Source organism: Coregonus clupeaformis, chromosome 13 (assembly GCF_020615455.1).
Source record: "Coregonus clupeaformis isolate EN_2021a chromosome 13, ASM2061545v1, whole genome shotgun sequence".
Taxonomy (NCBI): Eukaryota; Metazoa; Chordata; class Actinopteri; order Salmoniformes; family Salmonidae; genus Coregonus; species Coregonus clupeaformis.
Window position 1 is genome coordinate 45,232,120 of NC_059204.1, and position 17,857 is coordinate 45,249,976.

Genomic DNA, 17,857 nt, shown 5'->3' on the forward strand with positions numbered 1-17,857 from the left:
CATTGTATGATTTTTAAGTAATTAATTTGCATTTTATTGCATGACATAAGTATTTGATCACCTACCAACCAGTAAGAATTCCGGCTCTCACAGACCTGTTAGTTTTTCTTTAAGAAGCCCTCCTGTTCTCCACTCATTACCTCTATTAACTGTACCTGTTTGAACTCGTTACCTGTATAAAAGACACCTGTCCACACACTCAATCAAACAGACTCCAACCTCTCCACAATGGCCAAGACCAGAGAGCTATGTAAGGACATCAGGGATAAAATTGTAGACCTGCACAAGGCTGGGATGGGCTACAGGACAATAGGCAAGCAGCTTGGTGAGAAGGCAACAACTGTTGGCGCAATTATTAGAAAATGGAAGAAGTTCAAGATGACGGTCAATCACCCTCTGTCTGGGGCTCCATGCAAGATCTCACCTTGTGGGGCATCAATGATCATGAGGAAGGTGAGGGATCAGCCCAGAACTACACGGCAGGACCTGGTCAATGACCTGAAGAGAGCTGGGACCACAGTCTCAAAGAAAACCATTAGTAACACACTACGCCATCATGGATTAAAATCCTGCAGCCCACGCAAGGTCCCCCTGCTCAAGCCAGCGCATGTCCAGGCCCATCTGAAGTTTGCCAATGACCATCTGGATGATCCAGAGGAGGAATGGGAGAAGGTCATGTGGTCTGATGAGACAAAAATAGAGCTTTTTGGTCTAAACTCCACTCGCCGTGTTTGGAGGAAGAAGAAGGATGAGTACAACCTCAAGAACACCATCCCAACTGTGAAGCATGGAGGTGGAAACATCATTCTTTGGGGATGCTTTTCTGCAAAGGGGACAGGACGACTGCACCGTATTGAGGGGAGGATGGATGGGGCCATGTATCGCGAGATCTTGGCCAACAACCTCCTTCCCTCAGTAAGAGCATTGAAGATGGGTCATGGCTGGTTCTTCCAGAATGACAACGACCCGAAACACACAGCCAGGGCAACTAAGGAGTGGCTCCGTAAGAAGCATCTCAAGGTCCTGGAGTGGCCTAGCCAGTCTCCAGACCTGAACCCAATAGAAAATCTTTGGAGGGAGCTGAAAGTCCGTATTGCCCAGCGACAGCCCCGAAACCTGAAGGATCTGGAGAAGGTCTGTATGGAGGAGTGGGCCAAAATCCCTGCTGCAGTGTGTGCAAACCTGGTCAAGACCTACAGGAAATGTATGATCTCTGTAATTGCAAACAAAGGTTTCTGTACCAAATATTAAGTTCTGCTTTTCTGATGTATCAAATACTTATGTCATGCAATAAAATGCAAATTAATTACTTAAAAATCATACAATGTGATTTTCAGGATTTTTGTTTTAGATTCCGTCTCGCACAGTTGAAGTGTACCTATGATAAAAATGACAGACTTCTACATGCTTTGTAAGTAGGAAAACCTGCAAAATCGGCAGTGTATCAAATACTTGTTCTCCCCACTGTATATGTATATATATATATAATAGAGTTCTATTACCATTTTCATTGTTTTATTTTACTAGTCCTGCATGTTGGAGCTCAAAGCCTAAGATTTTCACTGTACCCTGCAATCACACCTGTAACCCTGTACATGTGACTCTTAAACACTGAATCAGTATGAAAAAATGTATGCACTCACTAAGTGTAAGTCGCTCTGGATAAGAGCGTCTGCTAAATAACTAAAATGTAAATGAATCTGAATTAGTAGGAAATGGGTGAGAGTAATAGCATCAGGAACCAAAACAAAAGCTCCCCAGAGACACCAAGGGATTTTTTAACATTTTATTAAACCAGCTTGAAAACCTGCTCTGGCAGCACAAATCAACTGGACACCAGAGTTTAGCCAAGAGGCCACTGGGTCTCCAGTTAGCATCAGGTCTATTCTGTAATCCATTACTGCCCCATCCCCATCCTGCTGGTCTGCCACTAGTCATTAGTGTGGCTGTTAACCCTCCGTCTGCTGGATTTATGATCTGACTAAAGGAAGGTCAAGCGTTAGAAGATTTAAATTATTACTGAACAAAACCTAAACATGTTTAAAGGATCTTAGTAAAGTAAGTCGATTACATGAATAGGGAGGATGTGTGGATTGCTCAATAGTCTTTTACAGTGTAGCTGTTGACTGAGCACCTGATGTTTAACACAAGGACATGGATAAAATATGCATGCATCAGGGACGTAGGGTGGCAGGTTCAAAATAAAACAGCATCAAAATGTGCTCGAATGAACCAAAATGACCAATGGACAATAAATACAACTACAGCAACGCTGTTTGGCAAAGTCTTAATGCACAGCAAAATCAAATAAAAACAGATCAATGCATCAGTCTTCACATAAAACAGACATCCGCAGTTAAATTGTAAGTGGATCTAATATGCTAGAGATATATAGCTCTTGCCATGCTTTGTTTCTCTAAACAGCACGGCAAATCTACACATTTTCCTTCACGGTTTAAGACAATATAGATCTGTCTTTTCAAATAGAATCTCACGTCGTTTGCCTCTCTATCTGAACCTTTTCTAGAAGTTAGTGGCTTTCAGGTCCTTGCCTTCTTTCTTCACAATTAAAACGTTATTTCCAATTAAAAATTAACTCACTGCTCTAGCTATGTTCTTTCCCAAGACCTACTCAATATACTCCAATTTAACTCACGCCACAGAAACCAAGATCAAAATAAATGAGTAACCACCAATGCTAAACATGCTTCAAATAGGTGACTAACAGAAAGTGTACATGTGAACAGAACCATATTCTCAAACCTTGTAAGCAAGCCCATATTCCTTAATGTAAGGAAGTAGAAACAAGGCTCCCGTACATCAATACAACAATCCCAGAGCCAGCCAGGCTGGGCTTCATGTTATCTACACAGAGCCAGGGTTGGCAGCTTACAGTATATGCGCCTCCACTTTCTTCAATCCGAGAGGAGGCGGCACAATGTTTCAATTCAAAACGGCTTTGGCTGCTACTGTGCTCTAACCAGAGAGAAGAGACAATTCTTCAAAAAAGTGACCCGATTAAATAAATAAAATAAATAAACAATATTAAATGAGTAAAGTGTAGAATTCCCAGCTGGAAAGAGATGCCTCCCTCTCCTCCTGTCTAAGCCCCTCATTCTCCTCTCTGCCGGCCCACAAAGCGGTACAGCTTGTCACAGTTGTCCAGCTTCAGAGACTCAGCCTTCGCCTTCAGTCTGTCATCACGGTACAGTTGTGCAAGGTTCGCCAAGTCCGACTCTGAACGAGGATGGAGAAAAACATATCAGCTAATATATGGATAAAATTCATACTCTGCAACATGAATAAACCATGCGTGGCTGTCTCAGTCAACATGTCTCCAGTTGGGCCAGCACCAAGCTGCCAGGATCTGACTGCAGCTGGACTTACTCTGCTGTTTCTCCTTCCAGCAGGTGCTCTGCAGGTGTTCAATGTAGTCACTCTCTATGGTCTTCTCCAGCTCCTCCAGGGACTCCCCATGGTACTCCTTCTGGAAGCCCTTGTCCACATAGTAGGGCACACCCATATTCTGGGTCTCCCGGGAGACCACCAGGCCCATGGCCCTGAAAGACAAACATACAATCAGTCCCACTACAGGCAGACTTATAGAGGGTAATCCCCATCACACCTCACCCTCTTAAGGGTCCTCATGCACTCTGCACCCAGCAGATACCATGGAACTAGTCTGAATGAGGTTCATATGCAGTCTACTTTAGAGACAAACATGTCATCAAGAAGCTTGGTTGATGTGGTGGACTCACGGTTTGTAGAAGAGACTGTAGGGAGGGTTGGTGGCCATCAGTTGGGTCACAACAGATATGAGGATCAGCACCAGAACAGGAAGAAGCTGCAGGAAGGCTGTGAAGGTGTTCTGCTGAGGAAAGGTAAAACCAGAAGAAAATGTTCAAGCAAAAGTTCATAACACACCATATACCAGTACCTGTAAATACATTTAAATCAATCTGCAGTAATGTTTCTAGGACCCTCTTGGAGCAGCATACGGTTCTCATTTCTATTGCAGCACTGCATAGAGGGAAATAATATCTAATGGCACAAACGATCAAAAACCCAACCTTAAGGAATGGTGGCTTTAAATTTAAAGCCCAGCATTCATTGTGAGCACATAGGGAATACATACGCTGTAGCCATGTGGGTTAAACTGTACGCCCATAGAAAATCAGCTGTAGCCCTGTTGGTTAATCACACAGCTACAGAACATCTATGATGTGAACTGGTGGGAGTTTCTAGGAGATTCCTCATGTGGGCACTGACTGACCGGACTGCGGTTCTCCTCCACCTCCTCCTCGCGCCTCTCATATGCACGTCGCCGACGAGGCTGGTAGAAGTTAGAGTAGGTGGCTCCTCGGTTTGTGTACACATGGATGTTGCCTGAGGGAGCAGAACATACTCTTAACTACTATGAAACAACTGCCAATCCAAAATTAAAGCAACAAGAGAGAAACGCACACAAACACCAGCTCTCTCTTTCAGACACATACATGCACACACTTCCACCAAGGTTATTATAGTTGTGTTTTTAATTTTTATTGATATTCGTTTTTACATTTTAGTCATTTAGCAGACGCTCTTATCCAGAGCGACTTACAGTTAGTGAGTGCATACATTTTTGTTTTGTTCATACTGGTCCCCCGTGGGAATCGAACCCACAACCCTGGCATTGCAAACGCCATACTCTACCAACTGAGCTACACTGGACTTTTCAATGTTTATTTGAAATTTGAGTTCAGTTTTAGTTTGTTTTCAGACTCGATTTACTAGTTTTAGTTTTAAGGACAGAAAGTAGACTAGTCGTAGGAGGCTAAGAGACGTTTCTGTTTTGTATCATTTCATTTGTGGGGGGATGTCTCTTCTTGCCACTTGGGGGCAGTAATACAAATTGATATGTTAGGTTTAAATTATCAAGTCAATCTCATTGTGATTTTAAATAATTAGTGCCTAGACTGGTGCAAGAAATATGGAAGAAAACTTGCCCATGTTTACAATAATCCAATGCTTTTTCAACTTTAGTAGTATATGTAAGAAGAATCAAGTACCTTTATCTGAAAGAGGAAAAACAAAACAAATGAAGTCATGGCACATTTGTTAGCTATAGTGATAGTGATGCACTAGTCTCGGAAATCCCAGACCTAGGCAACAGCAGCGCTAGGTCTGGGGAGGATGTCGGATTCTCTTGGACATTTTGAAAGGGGGAGAAGAAAAAAAAATTCAGGGGAGGGTCCTCTTCAGACAGACAACTCTCCCAACAAATCACGAGTTTGGGTAGACGGGCCAGAATGTCACAATTAGAAACCAAAGTTTGCAGGCAAAGCCTTTGCACTGGTTTTAGTGAAGGTAGATGACGCAAACTAGCCATTTGCTAAATGCACTCATTAAAAATAACCTTTGCATTCTCCAGCTTGCTAGCTAGATACTATGTTGTGTCTGGCGGGGATGTTTTACACTTGGGCAACAAGCGGATACAGCGGTGATGTCACTGGTGACACTTCGTCCCATTTCCGACTCCTCCTCTCTGTCCCAACTGATGCAGGCACTTCTACAGAGGTGTATGCAGGAACATTGGTACACTGTGGGTGGCTACCTGTCCGTCTAGAGAGACTAGTGATGCACAAGCTAGGTCTATTTGAAACATCGCCATCTCCTGGCAGCATTTACCCGCCAGATTCAGAAGCTTGAAAACCCCACTGAAAAAAAGAAGCTTAAACCCTATTCGATTTGTGCCCAAAGTTTAGAAGAAAATAAACTAAAACTGAACATAATTTGATGTTTCTTTAATTTTACTTAGTTTCAGTAGTTTAAAAAATGAGTTTCTTAATTTTATTTAAGTTACAAAAGTTTGTATGATTAGTTTTAGGGCTCTATTTAATCTGTATCGTTGAAGCGTTACAGTTTACGCAATATAAATGTAAAGGTAATTTCCGATTGAGCTGACATATGCAGCATTTACCGTGAATGCAGTCTCTGCTAACGTGGGAACATTGCCTTTAAATTTCAATCACGCTGTAAAGCTGAACTGCAGCGATACGGAATTAATCAATCCCTTAGTTTCAGTTTACTATAATAACATTGACTTCCACACACACACACACATATCTTACCTGTGGGAAATCTTCCTCCAAAGAAGATGTTGAAAAGTTCTTCAGGGGAGATGTCAGCCTCAAAGTCCCTGTTGAAGTTGCGGTAGTGTCCATGGCGAGCGTGAGCGCTGCCCTCAGAGGGAGCCTGCTCTCCGTACTGGTCATACTTATGACGCTGCTCAGCATTGCTCAGCACTGCATACGCATTGCCTATGGCTGCAGAGAACCAAAATACTTATCAGGCCTATGATTGATGCTCTTGGTGTGGTGTTGTCTGACTCGATGCACAATAGCATGATAATTAAGGAGCTAGTTATCTGCACCAGCAGTTCCACAATGTACAGTGGCCCTATTTATTCATCTATTTTTTTAATAATATTTTTTTTAGCTCACAAGATCATCTAATTTGACCAGAGGAGGAGGAAGATGTGAATCAGATGAGTCCTGGATCAGGTCAGGGGAAACACAGCAGTAACAGAGGCATCCCTTTACCTTTAAATGCATCTGTGGCTCCCGGGGCACAGTTCTTGTCAGGGTGGAACTTCAGTGCCAGCTTCCTGTATGCCTTCTTCAGATCTTCATCACTAGAGTCTTTGGGAACGCCAAGGATCTCATAGAAGTCCTTGCATTTCTTTATCCTGCATGGATCAAACACCACAAAGATGAGCATGACATCTGATACCACAAAGGTACAATGTGCAGTTGCACTTTCACTTGGTGGACATCTTGACAAATGTAGCGAAGATCTATAAGTGCTCAAAATGAATGTAGGCCTTATCACGCAGGTACCTGAGAACACCCTGACGCTGATCCTCTGTGTAGGTCTTCTTCTCCTCGTTGCATGCTTCCTCTCGATCCCCGCCCTCGTCATTGGATCGAAAGCCACGCGGCGGGGGTATGTGGGGCTCCTCTGGAGCAGCAGAGCTCCCGTTCCTCACTATGGCATCAATCAGCACTGAGGGAAGACGGGAGAGATCAGGCATGGGGGTAAATATCAATAGAAGAAACAGCCAGTCTGGTTAGGCCTAACTTTTGGTGTGTAAGTAACATTATGTACCTGAAACATGTATTTCCCTAACCTAATACCTTCTTGTCTTCAGAAGATGAGTTACTTACACTGTGTGTACAAAACATTAGGAACACCTTCCTAATATTGAGTTTCACCCCCTTTTTGCCCTTAGAACAGCCTCAATTTGTCAGGGCATGGCAAGGTGTCAACAGCGTTCCACTGGGATGCTGGCCCATGTTGACTCCCGCAGTTGTGTCAAGTTGGCTGAATGTCCTTTGGGTGGTGGACCATTCTTGATACATGCAGGAAACTGTTGAGCGTGAAAAACCTAGCAGCGTTATAGTTCTTGACACACACACCGGTGCACCTACTACCATACCCCATTCAAAGGCAATTAAATATGTTGTCTTGCCCATTCACCCTCTGAATGTCACACATACACAATCCATGTCTCAAGTCGCTCTGGATAAGAGCGTCTGCTAAAATGACTAAAATGTAAAAAAAATTGTCTCAAGGCTTAAAAATCCTTCTTTAACCAGTCTCCTTCCCTTCATCTAAACCAGTGGTCACCAACTGGTCCATCACCAAGCATTTCTGTAAAAAAAAACACGATAAAGCCTTGCGCTCCTATTTTTTTTATTCGTTTCGCGCTGTCGCCGGGAAGGCAGTGTTCCCATTTTGAACCATTTCATGTTTCTGAAGGTAGAACTCCCTCTACCCGGCAGGCCCAGAGAGCAAATCAAGTGCACCTATAGGGCTACCGCTGGCCAATCAAATAGCTCAGATCCCCGTGTCTGCACAGTTTTCAAGCCTTAGACTGTAAAAAAATAAAAATAAAGGGGAAAAAAAGCCTTGAACACGCAGCAAATTTGATACTGTGCGATTTCAAAACCATCACTAGAGAATACAGCAAAGAGCTGCTGTTTTTATGAGTAAGTTCATGTTTAAGTTGTTATTCAGCACTGTCAACACTTTGTTCAACACTTTTATAAGACATAAAATGCTACAACCAGCACTGCAGCTGCGATTAATGAGTATAGCAAACAGCCAATTTATGCTTGATCCGAAAATATCGGAGGCGCCGTATTGATGGTGTGACGCAATTGCGAAGCCTCCGGATGCACGCAGAGGCCTAATTGAGCTCCTGTACTGCATGCCGTGCGCCTCTCAAATGTTGGAACAAAGTGGAGGGCTCTGTATGGCTCTGTATAGCTCCGCATTGACATGATTGGTTGATTGTAGGTGAGAGCGGGAGGTCCTGTATAAACACAAACTCACTTCCTTGACAACAGCTCTGCTGCTGCTTGGCAAAGCACAAGAAGTAGGAATGCCCTGAGTTCTGCAGAGGCCATACCACCATGAATGCTGCACGGCCAATGCAGAAGCGGAATGACCATGCATAGCCTTTAATTGTTCTGATAAGCTTATGTTGTTATTATTAGCAGCTTGTGTCTTTTTTAATATCCAGGAATATTTCACTTTCTCTGGTCATAGGAGTAACATGAATTGGTACATGAGGCTATACAGAGCTCTCAGCATTGTTACAACATTTGGGAGGTGCACGGCAATGCGCACTCTATTTGGCCTCTGCGTCACACCATCCCATACAGCGCCTCTGACCACATTTTCGGATCAGGCATAAATTGGCTCTTATGTTTCGCCATCAGCTGGAAGACTGTCTCCTTTTCTCAGCAGAGGGAGGGAGAGACGGTGAGAGGCAGCCTCACTACTGCTCCCTCCCCTCAGATGCAGGCCATCAGTCCAGTAAACTAAAAAAGCATTATGCTCAGTTAGCTGTGCCTTACACGTAACATACAACAAATTATCTATTACCAGTGTGATCAAATTTTTTTGAAATATAATTTCAAAATGGTTTTTAAATGATTAATGTTGCATAGGCTTACGTTTAAGTCATGTTAAAATGCGTTTGACTCTGTGATCTTCACTCAAAAGGTTGGTGACCAATGATCTACATTGATTTAAGTCGATTTAACAAGTGACATCAATAAAGGACCATACCATTCACCTGGTCAGTCTGTCATGGAAAGAGCAGGTGCTCCAAATGTTTTGTACACTCAGTGTATGTTAATAATAACTAACCAGTTTGGCTGGCTGACAGCTGCACCTCCAGGTTGAGTAATAACACGGCAAGTTAATGAAAGAAACATGACTAGTTACAATAGCTATACATTGTAGTGTGGCCTACAGGTTAGTAAAAGTACATCCACTTACAGGCACAAACACGTTATCAAAAAATATTATTTATATTATAAGCCTTACCATGTTGTAAATATTCAGATGACATGCATAACACATTTGCTGATTCGAGCATACATTATGCAATTCACATTCACAAGATACAGACGTTGCACTTTCTATTTTAACATTCAAGTTGGCAAGCAAGGCTAACAAGACGGCCATTACGGGACATTTACCTCTGGCCCGAGTGCTGGGAAATATTTTCTGGGCTTCATACAACAGTTGAAGGGCTTTTTCTCTCCGCCCTGACCGCAAGCACAGCTTTGCTTTCTCTATCAAACGATCTGATTCCGCTTTATCCATTTTGACAGCTGTTCGATGGCTAGCTACTGTAGCTAGCTTGTTACCGTTAGTTTATTCTCAGAGGCCTGCAACCCCAATTAGCTACAGTCGCTCGCTACACAAATGCAGTTGACTGCCTGAAATTTTAAGAATTTAGCTAAGCTAGCTAGCTATCTTATGTTCGGAAGTACCTCTACGTTGTAACTTATGTCAACTCAATTAACGGTAGCTAGCTTTGTTTACATCCAGATAACAAGCTAACGTTAGCTAAGCTAGCTAGCAATCGGTTAGCTACGAGATTTCGCCGTAACTATCAGGTATCATAGCGATGATGACGACTGCAACAAGTCGACAGACAAAACGGAACTAGTAAAAATCCATGCATGACTGAGAGAAATGAAATAACGACATTATTCAACTGGCTTGGTCTGTTTCAGGTTCTTTACCACGACACTAACCAATCACTTCCGGGTCACGGAATTTTGGAAACGTTCTAAATAAAAGTCCCCAGGTAAAAGTAGAAAAGTGGCAATAACCTGTATTTAATAATTGTCTGAACAGTCATTCATATTTGTTCATATGTAAGTGAAATGTACTGGGGGGGACTGGTCCAACTCAACGTGTCATTAAAAAAAATGCGGCCGCCTCCCCAACGTAAAACCTACTGTATATCTGGCTTTCGGGGTCACCTTATTTTTCAAAATAGCTACATCTATGGGCTTTTATGTTTTTCTGTCGCGCGTAATGTGCGGCAGCCTATATCATAGGCTATGTATTGGATAAGTGAACAATCATTTGTGTTTTTTTGGACTTGGGCTCATAAAATGTATTTAATGTAGGGCTCATAAAATGTATTTAATGTATGGCTCATCAGGCTCAGGTAGCATTAGACTTAAATTTCATGCCGATCAAAGCTCTAATCAAATCCAGACATGTGCTTTATATGCTTTAGAATTACACTTCCGGTTTGGGCGGGAAAAACAGGGTTACCCTGGAGAAAAGTGATTATTTTCCGGATGGAACATTTGCAAAATACTGGGAAAATATTCAACCCTAGTCTGTAGTTTATTCTTTAGATGTTTGGGGCTGCTGGTGAACCATGATGTGCAGGCATAATCAAAGTGTCACTGGACTAGCGCACTTGCCATAGTCTTTAGGGTGTCAATAGATTTCCATCCAATTGGCGACAGATTTTCATGCGAATATTCTAAAATCTGCATAAAAACAATATGCACATTTAAGGGTTTCCTTTAAGAATATTTGACGCTGGACAACGTGACCGGAAATATTTTATTTTACCAGACATTTGGTAAACGAGGAATATTGGCCAAATGAACCACATTTACGTGTCCTTAAGAACGGACTATAACAAATAAAATAAAACACTATTCCTTGTGTTTCGATGTGTAGCATATGCAAAACTTTATAGCCTATTTTTTAAAATAGTTTTTTTGGCTACTTTCCTAAACAATAATTGTCATTTCGTGGTTCAGCTGTCGGAGATTTGAGCACTACATGCATCAGGGCATTGCATGCATAGGCCTATAGGCTTAGATGTCCACTGTATGATAACGCCAAGGTAGTGGGTTCGATCCCCGGGACCACCCATACACAAAAACATGTATGCACGCATGACTGTAAGTCGCTTTGGATAAAAGCGTCTGCTAAATGGCATTATTATTATTATTATTATTATTATTAGATAGACAGAGAGATATAGATATGCAGGCGCCATGCTAAGACACCGACATGCATTTCTTTATGTCAGATGGCTAACGTTACTGTGTCTGCTATACAGATATAGACTTACAGAAGGAGGTTCATTCGTTAGTTTTCGATCAGAATATTTTGTATAAAGATAAGCATTATACTGTTAGATTATAGGAGTAACTCTGGTAGGCCTGAAACGTTTTTCCTCACCTCAAATTCAGCGCCAGTGCATACTGCCTTCATATCATAGGCTTGCAGTAGCCAAATCTTAACAATAGCCACACCACACCAAACGTTCACAAACGTTTTTATACTTTATTAGGGTAATATCAAAAGTAAGTCAAGCCATTGTTTATATGGAATATATCAGCAGGCTATTATATTGCGGAAAACACAGCATTAAACATAATTTGGCCAAAGAAAATGGCTCAACAGAATGAAATAAAACAATTGCGAACACGTTTAAACCTTCACAAAAGTTTTGAACAGGCTATATTGCAGCAATTACCAACAACGGCAAGGGCCTACCATACCCAACAAATGACAGAAATAGGCTAATTTTATTTATTTTACAACAGACCTACTTATAACCTATCTTAAACTAAATATGGAGCACACTATTAAAAAGACAGATCGAATTTAATTTAGCCAATGAAAATGTCTCAACAGAATTAAACCTTTTACTGCAGTTGGCTAAATCAGAGTCACACAGAGTTTCTTGGTGGTCTTTAAAAAAAAACTACTTTGAAACCAAAGTATACACCACACACACATGGTTATGGGCTTTAAAAAAGAAGACACCTGTAACATGTCAAATATAGAGTAGAATTTTGTATTATTTTTTTTTATTTAGTTTGCAACCCAATATTACACTTTATATACATCACATAAGACTGAAATATAACAAAACAGTTTGACATAGAAACACCAGATTTCCGTCTGGTAAAAAAAAAAAATATGTTTATTAATTATGAAATTATGAAAAATATGAATAACATTCCACCTATGAGGCCACTAGTCATTTGACCGCAGGAAAGGGTTACACAAAACAGGTTTTGCATATATATATATATATATATTTATTTATTTATTATTAATAAATCGGCTGACAATAATAACAATGATATACAATAATAATAATAATAATAATGATAAAACAACTGATTATAAATAAGTTCCAAAATTGCATCCTACCTGAATAGGGAGTTGCACAGTAGCCTGTATTTGGCCATGCCAATGTTCTTCTCATCTTCCACTACAATATTACAACTAAGATTAATTTCCCCTTGTAGGCTTTTCACTATAGGCATGCTCTTTTTCCTCTAACTTTTGTTTTACTTCAATGAAAAAGGCCTCCATCTTCACAATCAACAGTAGTCTAGGACGAGGCTCCTATCTTGCTCTCTCTCTCCTCAGCAGCAGGCTCACTTGCCCGCAAGGCATGAGATAATGGTGCTGAAGCACACATTCGGGGTGTAGGCTATGATAGAGAGCCTCTCCTGGACAATTTGGCCAACTACAATTGTATTTATTGGCTTTTAATTTTTTAATTGGCTAAATTCCGCAATTACCCGCAAAGGGAAACCCTGGCGATTTTTTATTTTATTTTTTTAGTCATTTAGCAGACGCTCTTATCCAGAGCGACCTACAGTTAGTGAGTTATTATTATTTTTATTTCTATTTTCACCATCAGAGTTGTGTTTCCATCAAATGTACATGTTGCAGATAAAAGTCTGTGCATAAATATGACATCATGGGAAAGCATGCAGTTTGTTTGGCTACAGATTAAATAAATGATGATGAACTTCACAGGGTGGTGAAAGTGCAAGGTGATGAGCTTGATGACCCTTTCCAATAAATATCGAGGGTCTTATTCTGGTGACATGATAATCGATGCTTGGCTGCCTTTTGACAAATAAAAATCATCTCGTTCTTTTGTCCATAATAATAATCTAATCAGGAAGGCCAGTGGTTCCCAAACAAGGGGTCGTGACCCCATGTGGGGTCGCCTGATATGAAAATGGGGTCACAGGAGAATTTCCAAAATCTTGAAAAAATATACATATATTGCCTAAAAATACATATGTACAGTACGAGTCAAAAGTTTGGACACACCTACTCATTCAAGGTTTTTCTCTATTTTTACTATTTTCTATATTGTAGAATAATAGTGAGGACATCAAAACTATGAAATTACATTTTACATATTTAGCAGACGCTCTTATCCAGAGCGACTTACAGTTAGTGAGTGCATACATTATTTTTTTCATACCGGCCCCCCATGGGAATCGAACCCACAACCCTGGCATTGCAAACGCCATCCCTGCCGGCCAAACCCTCCCCTACCTTGGACGACGTTGGGCCAATTGTGCGCCGCCACATGTCTCCCGGTCGCGGCCGGCTACGACAGAGCCTGGATCTCTAGTGGCACAGTTAGCACTGCGATGCAGTGCCTTAGACCACTGCGCCACTCGGGAGGTTATAACACATATGGAATCATGTAGTAACCAAAAAACTGTTAAACAAATCAAAATATATTTTATATTTGAGATTCTTCAAAGTAGTCACTCTTTCCCTTGATGACAGCTTTGCACACTCTTGGCATTCTCTCAACCAGCTTCACCTGGAATGCTTTTTCAACAGTCTTGAAGGAGTTCCCACATATGCTGAGCACTTGTTGGTTGCTTTTCCTTCACTCTGCGGTCCAACTCATCCCAAACCATCTCAATTGGGTTGAGGTCGGTTGATTGTGGAGGCCAGGTCATCTGATGCAGCACTCCATCACTCTCCTTCTTGGTAAAAAAGACCTTACACAGCCTGGAGGTGTGTTGGGTCATTGTCCTATTGAAAACAAATGACAGTCCCACTAAGCGCAAACCAGATAGGATGGCGTATCGCTGCAGAATGCTGTGGTAGCTATGCTGGTTAAGTGTGCCTTGAATTCTAAATAAATCACAGACAGTGTCGCCAGCAAAGCACCATCACACCTCCTCCATGCTTCACGGTGGGACCCACACATGCGGAGATCATCTGTTCTCCTACGCTGCGTCTCACAAAGACACGGCGGTTGGAACCAAAAATCTCAAATTTGGACTCATCAGAACAAAGGACAGATTTCCACTGGTCTAATGTCCATTGCTCGTGTTTCTTGGCCCAAGCTAGTCTCTTCTTATTATTGGTGTCCTTTAGTAGTGGTTTCTTTGCAGCAATTCGACCACGAAGGCCTGATTCTCCTCTGAACAGTTGATGTTGAGATGTGTCTGTTACTTGAACTCTGTGAAGCACTTATTTGGGCTACAATTTCTGAGGCTGGTAACTCTAACGAACTTATCCTCTGCTGCAGAAGTAACTCTGGGTCTTCATTTCCTGTGGCGGTCGTCATGACAGCCAGTTACATCATAGCGCTTGATGGTTTTTGAGACTGCATTTTACAAAGTTCTTGAAATTTTCCGGATTGACTGACCTTCATGTCTTAAAGTAATGATGGACTGTCGTTTCTCTTTGCTTATTTGAGCTGTTCTTACTATAATATGGACTTGGTCTTTTACCAGATAGGGCTATCTTCTGTATACCACCCCTACCTTTTCACAACACAATTGATTGGCTCAAACGCATTTAGAAGGAAATTCACTTTTAAGAAGGCACACCTGTTAATTGAAATGCATTCCAGGTGACTACCTCATGAAGCTGGTTGAGAGAATGCCAAGAGTGTGCAAAGCTGTCATCAAGGCAAATGGTGGCTACTTTGAAGAATCTCAAATATAAAATATTTTGATTTGTTTAATACTTTCTTGGTTACTACATGATTCCCTATGTGTTATTTCATATTTCTGATGTCTTCACTATTATTCTACAATGTAGAAAATAGTAAAAATAAAGAAAAACCCTTCAATGAGTAGGTGTGTCAAAACTTTAACAGGTACGGTATATACACTGAACAAAAATATGAACGCAACATGCAACAATTTCTAAGATTTTACTGAGTTACAGTTCATATAAGGAAATAAGTGAATTAAAATAAATTCATTAGGCCCTAATCTATGGATTTCACATGACTGAGAATACAGATATGCATCTGTTGGTCACAGATACCTTAAAAAAAGGTTGGGGCGTGGATCAGAAAACCAGTCAGTATCTGATGTGACTACCATTTGCCTCATGCAGAGCGACACAACTCCTTCGCATAGAGTTGATCAGGCTGTTGATTGTGGCCTGTGGAATGTTGTCCCACTCATCTTCAATGGCTGTGTAAAGTTGCTGGATATTGGCGGGAACTGGAACACGCTGTCCTACACGTTGATCCAAACATCCAAAACATGCTCAATGGGTGGTGAGTATGCAGGCCATGGAAGAACTTGGAAATTTTCAGCTTCCAGGAATTGTGCACAGATCCTTGCAACATGGGGCTGTGCATTATCATGCTGAAACATGAGGTGATGGTGGCGGATGAATGGCACGACATTGGTCGTCAGGATCTCTTCACAGTACCTCTGTGCATTCAAATTGCCATCGATAAAATGCAATTGTGTTAATTGGGCTCCCGAGTGGCGCAGCAGTCTAAGGCACTGCATCTCAGTGCTTGAGGCGTCACTACAGACCCCCTGGTTCAATTTCAGGCTGTATCACAACCGGCCGTGATTGGGAGTCCCATAGGGCGGCGCACAATTGGCCCAGCGTTGTCTGGGTTTGGCCGGTGTAGGCCGTCATTGTAAATAAGAATTTGTTCTTAACTGACTTGCCTAGTTAAATAAAGGTAAAATAAATTTTAAAAAATTGTCCGTAGATTATACCTGCCCATACCATAACCCCAACGCCATCTGTGGCATTGTGTGACAAAACTGCACAGTTTAGAGTGGCCTTTCATTGTTCCCAGCAGAAGGTGCACCTGTGTAACGATCATGCTGTTTAATCAGATTTTTGATATGCCAAATCTGTCAGGTGAATGGATTATCTTGGCAAATGAGAAATGCTCACTAGCAGGGATGTAAACAAATTTGTGCACAGAATTTGAGAGAAATAAGCTTTTTTGTGCTGACGAAATATGTCAAGGATCTTTTATTTCAGCTCATGAAACATGGGACCAACACTTTACTTGTTGCATATATATTTTTGTTCAGCATATATATTTTATGTGTCTGGGGGGTTTATGTGTGTGTGTGTGTGTGTGTGCTACACATATACAGTGGCTTGCGAAAGTATTCAGCCCCCCTTGGCATTTTTCCTATTTTGTTGCCTTACAACCTGGAATAAAAAATGTTGGGGGGTTTGTATCATTTGATTTACACAACATGCCTACCACTTTGAAGATGCAACATATTTTTTATTGTGAAACAAACAAGAAATAAGACAAAAAAAACAGAAAACTTGAGCGTGCATAACTATTCACCCCCCCTAAAGTCAATACTTTGTAGAGCCACCTTTAGCAGCAATTACAGCTGCAAGTCTCTTGGGGTATGTCTCTATAAGCTTGGCACATCTAGCCACTGGGATTTTTGCCCATTCTTCAAGGCAAAACTGCTCCAGCTCCTTCAAGTTGGATAGTTTCCACTGCTGTACAGCAATCTTTAAGTCATACCACAGATTCTCAATTGGATTGAGGTCTGGGCTTTGACTATGCCATTCCAAGACATTTCAATGTTTCCCCTTAAACCTCTCAAGTGTTGCTTTAGCAGTATGCTTAGGGTCATTGTCCTGCTGGAAGGGGAACCTCCGTCCCAGTCTCAAATCTCTGGAAGACTGAAACAGGTTTCCCTCAAGAATTTCCCTGTATTTAGCGCCATCCATCATTCCTTCAATTCGGACCAGTTTCCCAGTCCCTGCCGATGAAAAACATCCCCACAGCATGATGCTGCCACCACCATGCTTCACTGTGGGGATGGTGTTCTCGGGGTGATAAGAGGTGTTGGGTTTGCGCCAGACATAGCGTTTTCCTTGATGGCCAAATAGCTCAATTTTAGTCTCATCTGACCAGAGTACCTTCTTCCATATGTTTGGGGAGTCTCCCACATGCATTTTGACGAACACCAAAGATGTTTGCTTATTTTTTTCTATAAGCAATGGCTTTTTTTTGCCACTCTTCCGTAAAGCCCAGCTCTGTGGAGTGTATGGCTTAAAGTGGTCCTATGGACAGATACTCCAATCTCTGCTCTGGAGCTTCATAGCAAAGGGGGTGAATAAATATGCACGCACCACTTTTCCGTTATTTATTTTTTAGAATTCTTTGAAACAAGTAATTTTTTTCATTTCACTTCACCAATTTGGACTATTTTGTGAATGTCCATTACATGAAATCCAAATAAAAATCAATTTAAATTACAGGTTGTAATGCAACAAAATAGGAAAAACGCCAAGGGGGATGAATACTTTTGCAAGGCACTGTATAAATTTTTGGGATTTGGGGGGGGCACCCAAATTTCTGCAGTCCCACCCACCAACGAATTTCTGGCTACACTACTGGGCTAAATTACTGCTATTTGACAACACCATGAGAGTCATCAACGTTGAC

The 17,857-nt window shown here is 41.5% G+C and overlaps 1 protein-coding gene across 2 annotated transcripts; it reads right to left on the reverse strand.

Annotated features, from left to right (window-relative positions):
- Positions 1-1,772: 1,772 nt before the first annotated feature.
- Positions 1,773-10,136, reverse strand: LOC121579591 (dnaJ homolog subfamily C member 18). Of its 2 annotated transcripts, none has more exons than XM_041894324.1 (8): positions 9,537-10,136; positions 6,882-7,047; positions 6,585-6,730; positions 6,114-6,308; positions 4,274-4,386; positions 3,759-3,868; positions 3,388-3,560; positions 1,773-3,237 (listed from the first exon to the last, which is right to left on the reverse strand). In XM_041894324.1, the coding sequence occupies exons 1-8, from the start codon at positions 9,661-9,663 to the stop codon at positions 3,113-3,115; spliced, it is 1,155 nt and encodes a 384-aa protein (XP_041750258.1). In that variant the 5' UTR covers positions 9,664-10,136; the 3' UTR covers positions 1,773-3,112. The 2 variants fall into 2 exon arrangements, with proteins under 2 accessions (XP_041750258.1, XP_041750257.1); XM_041894323.1 differs by having other exon boundaries at positions 3,759-3,871.
- Between the last annotated feature and the right edge of the window lie 7,721 nt (positions 10,137-17,857).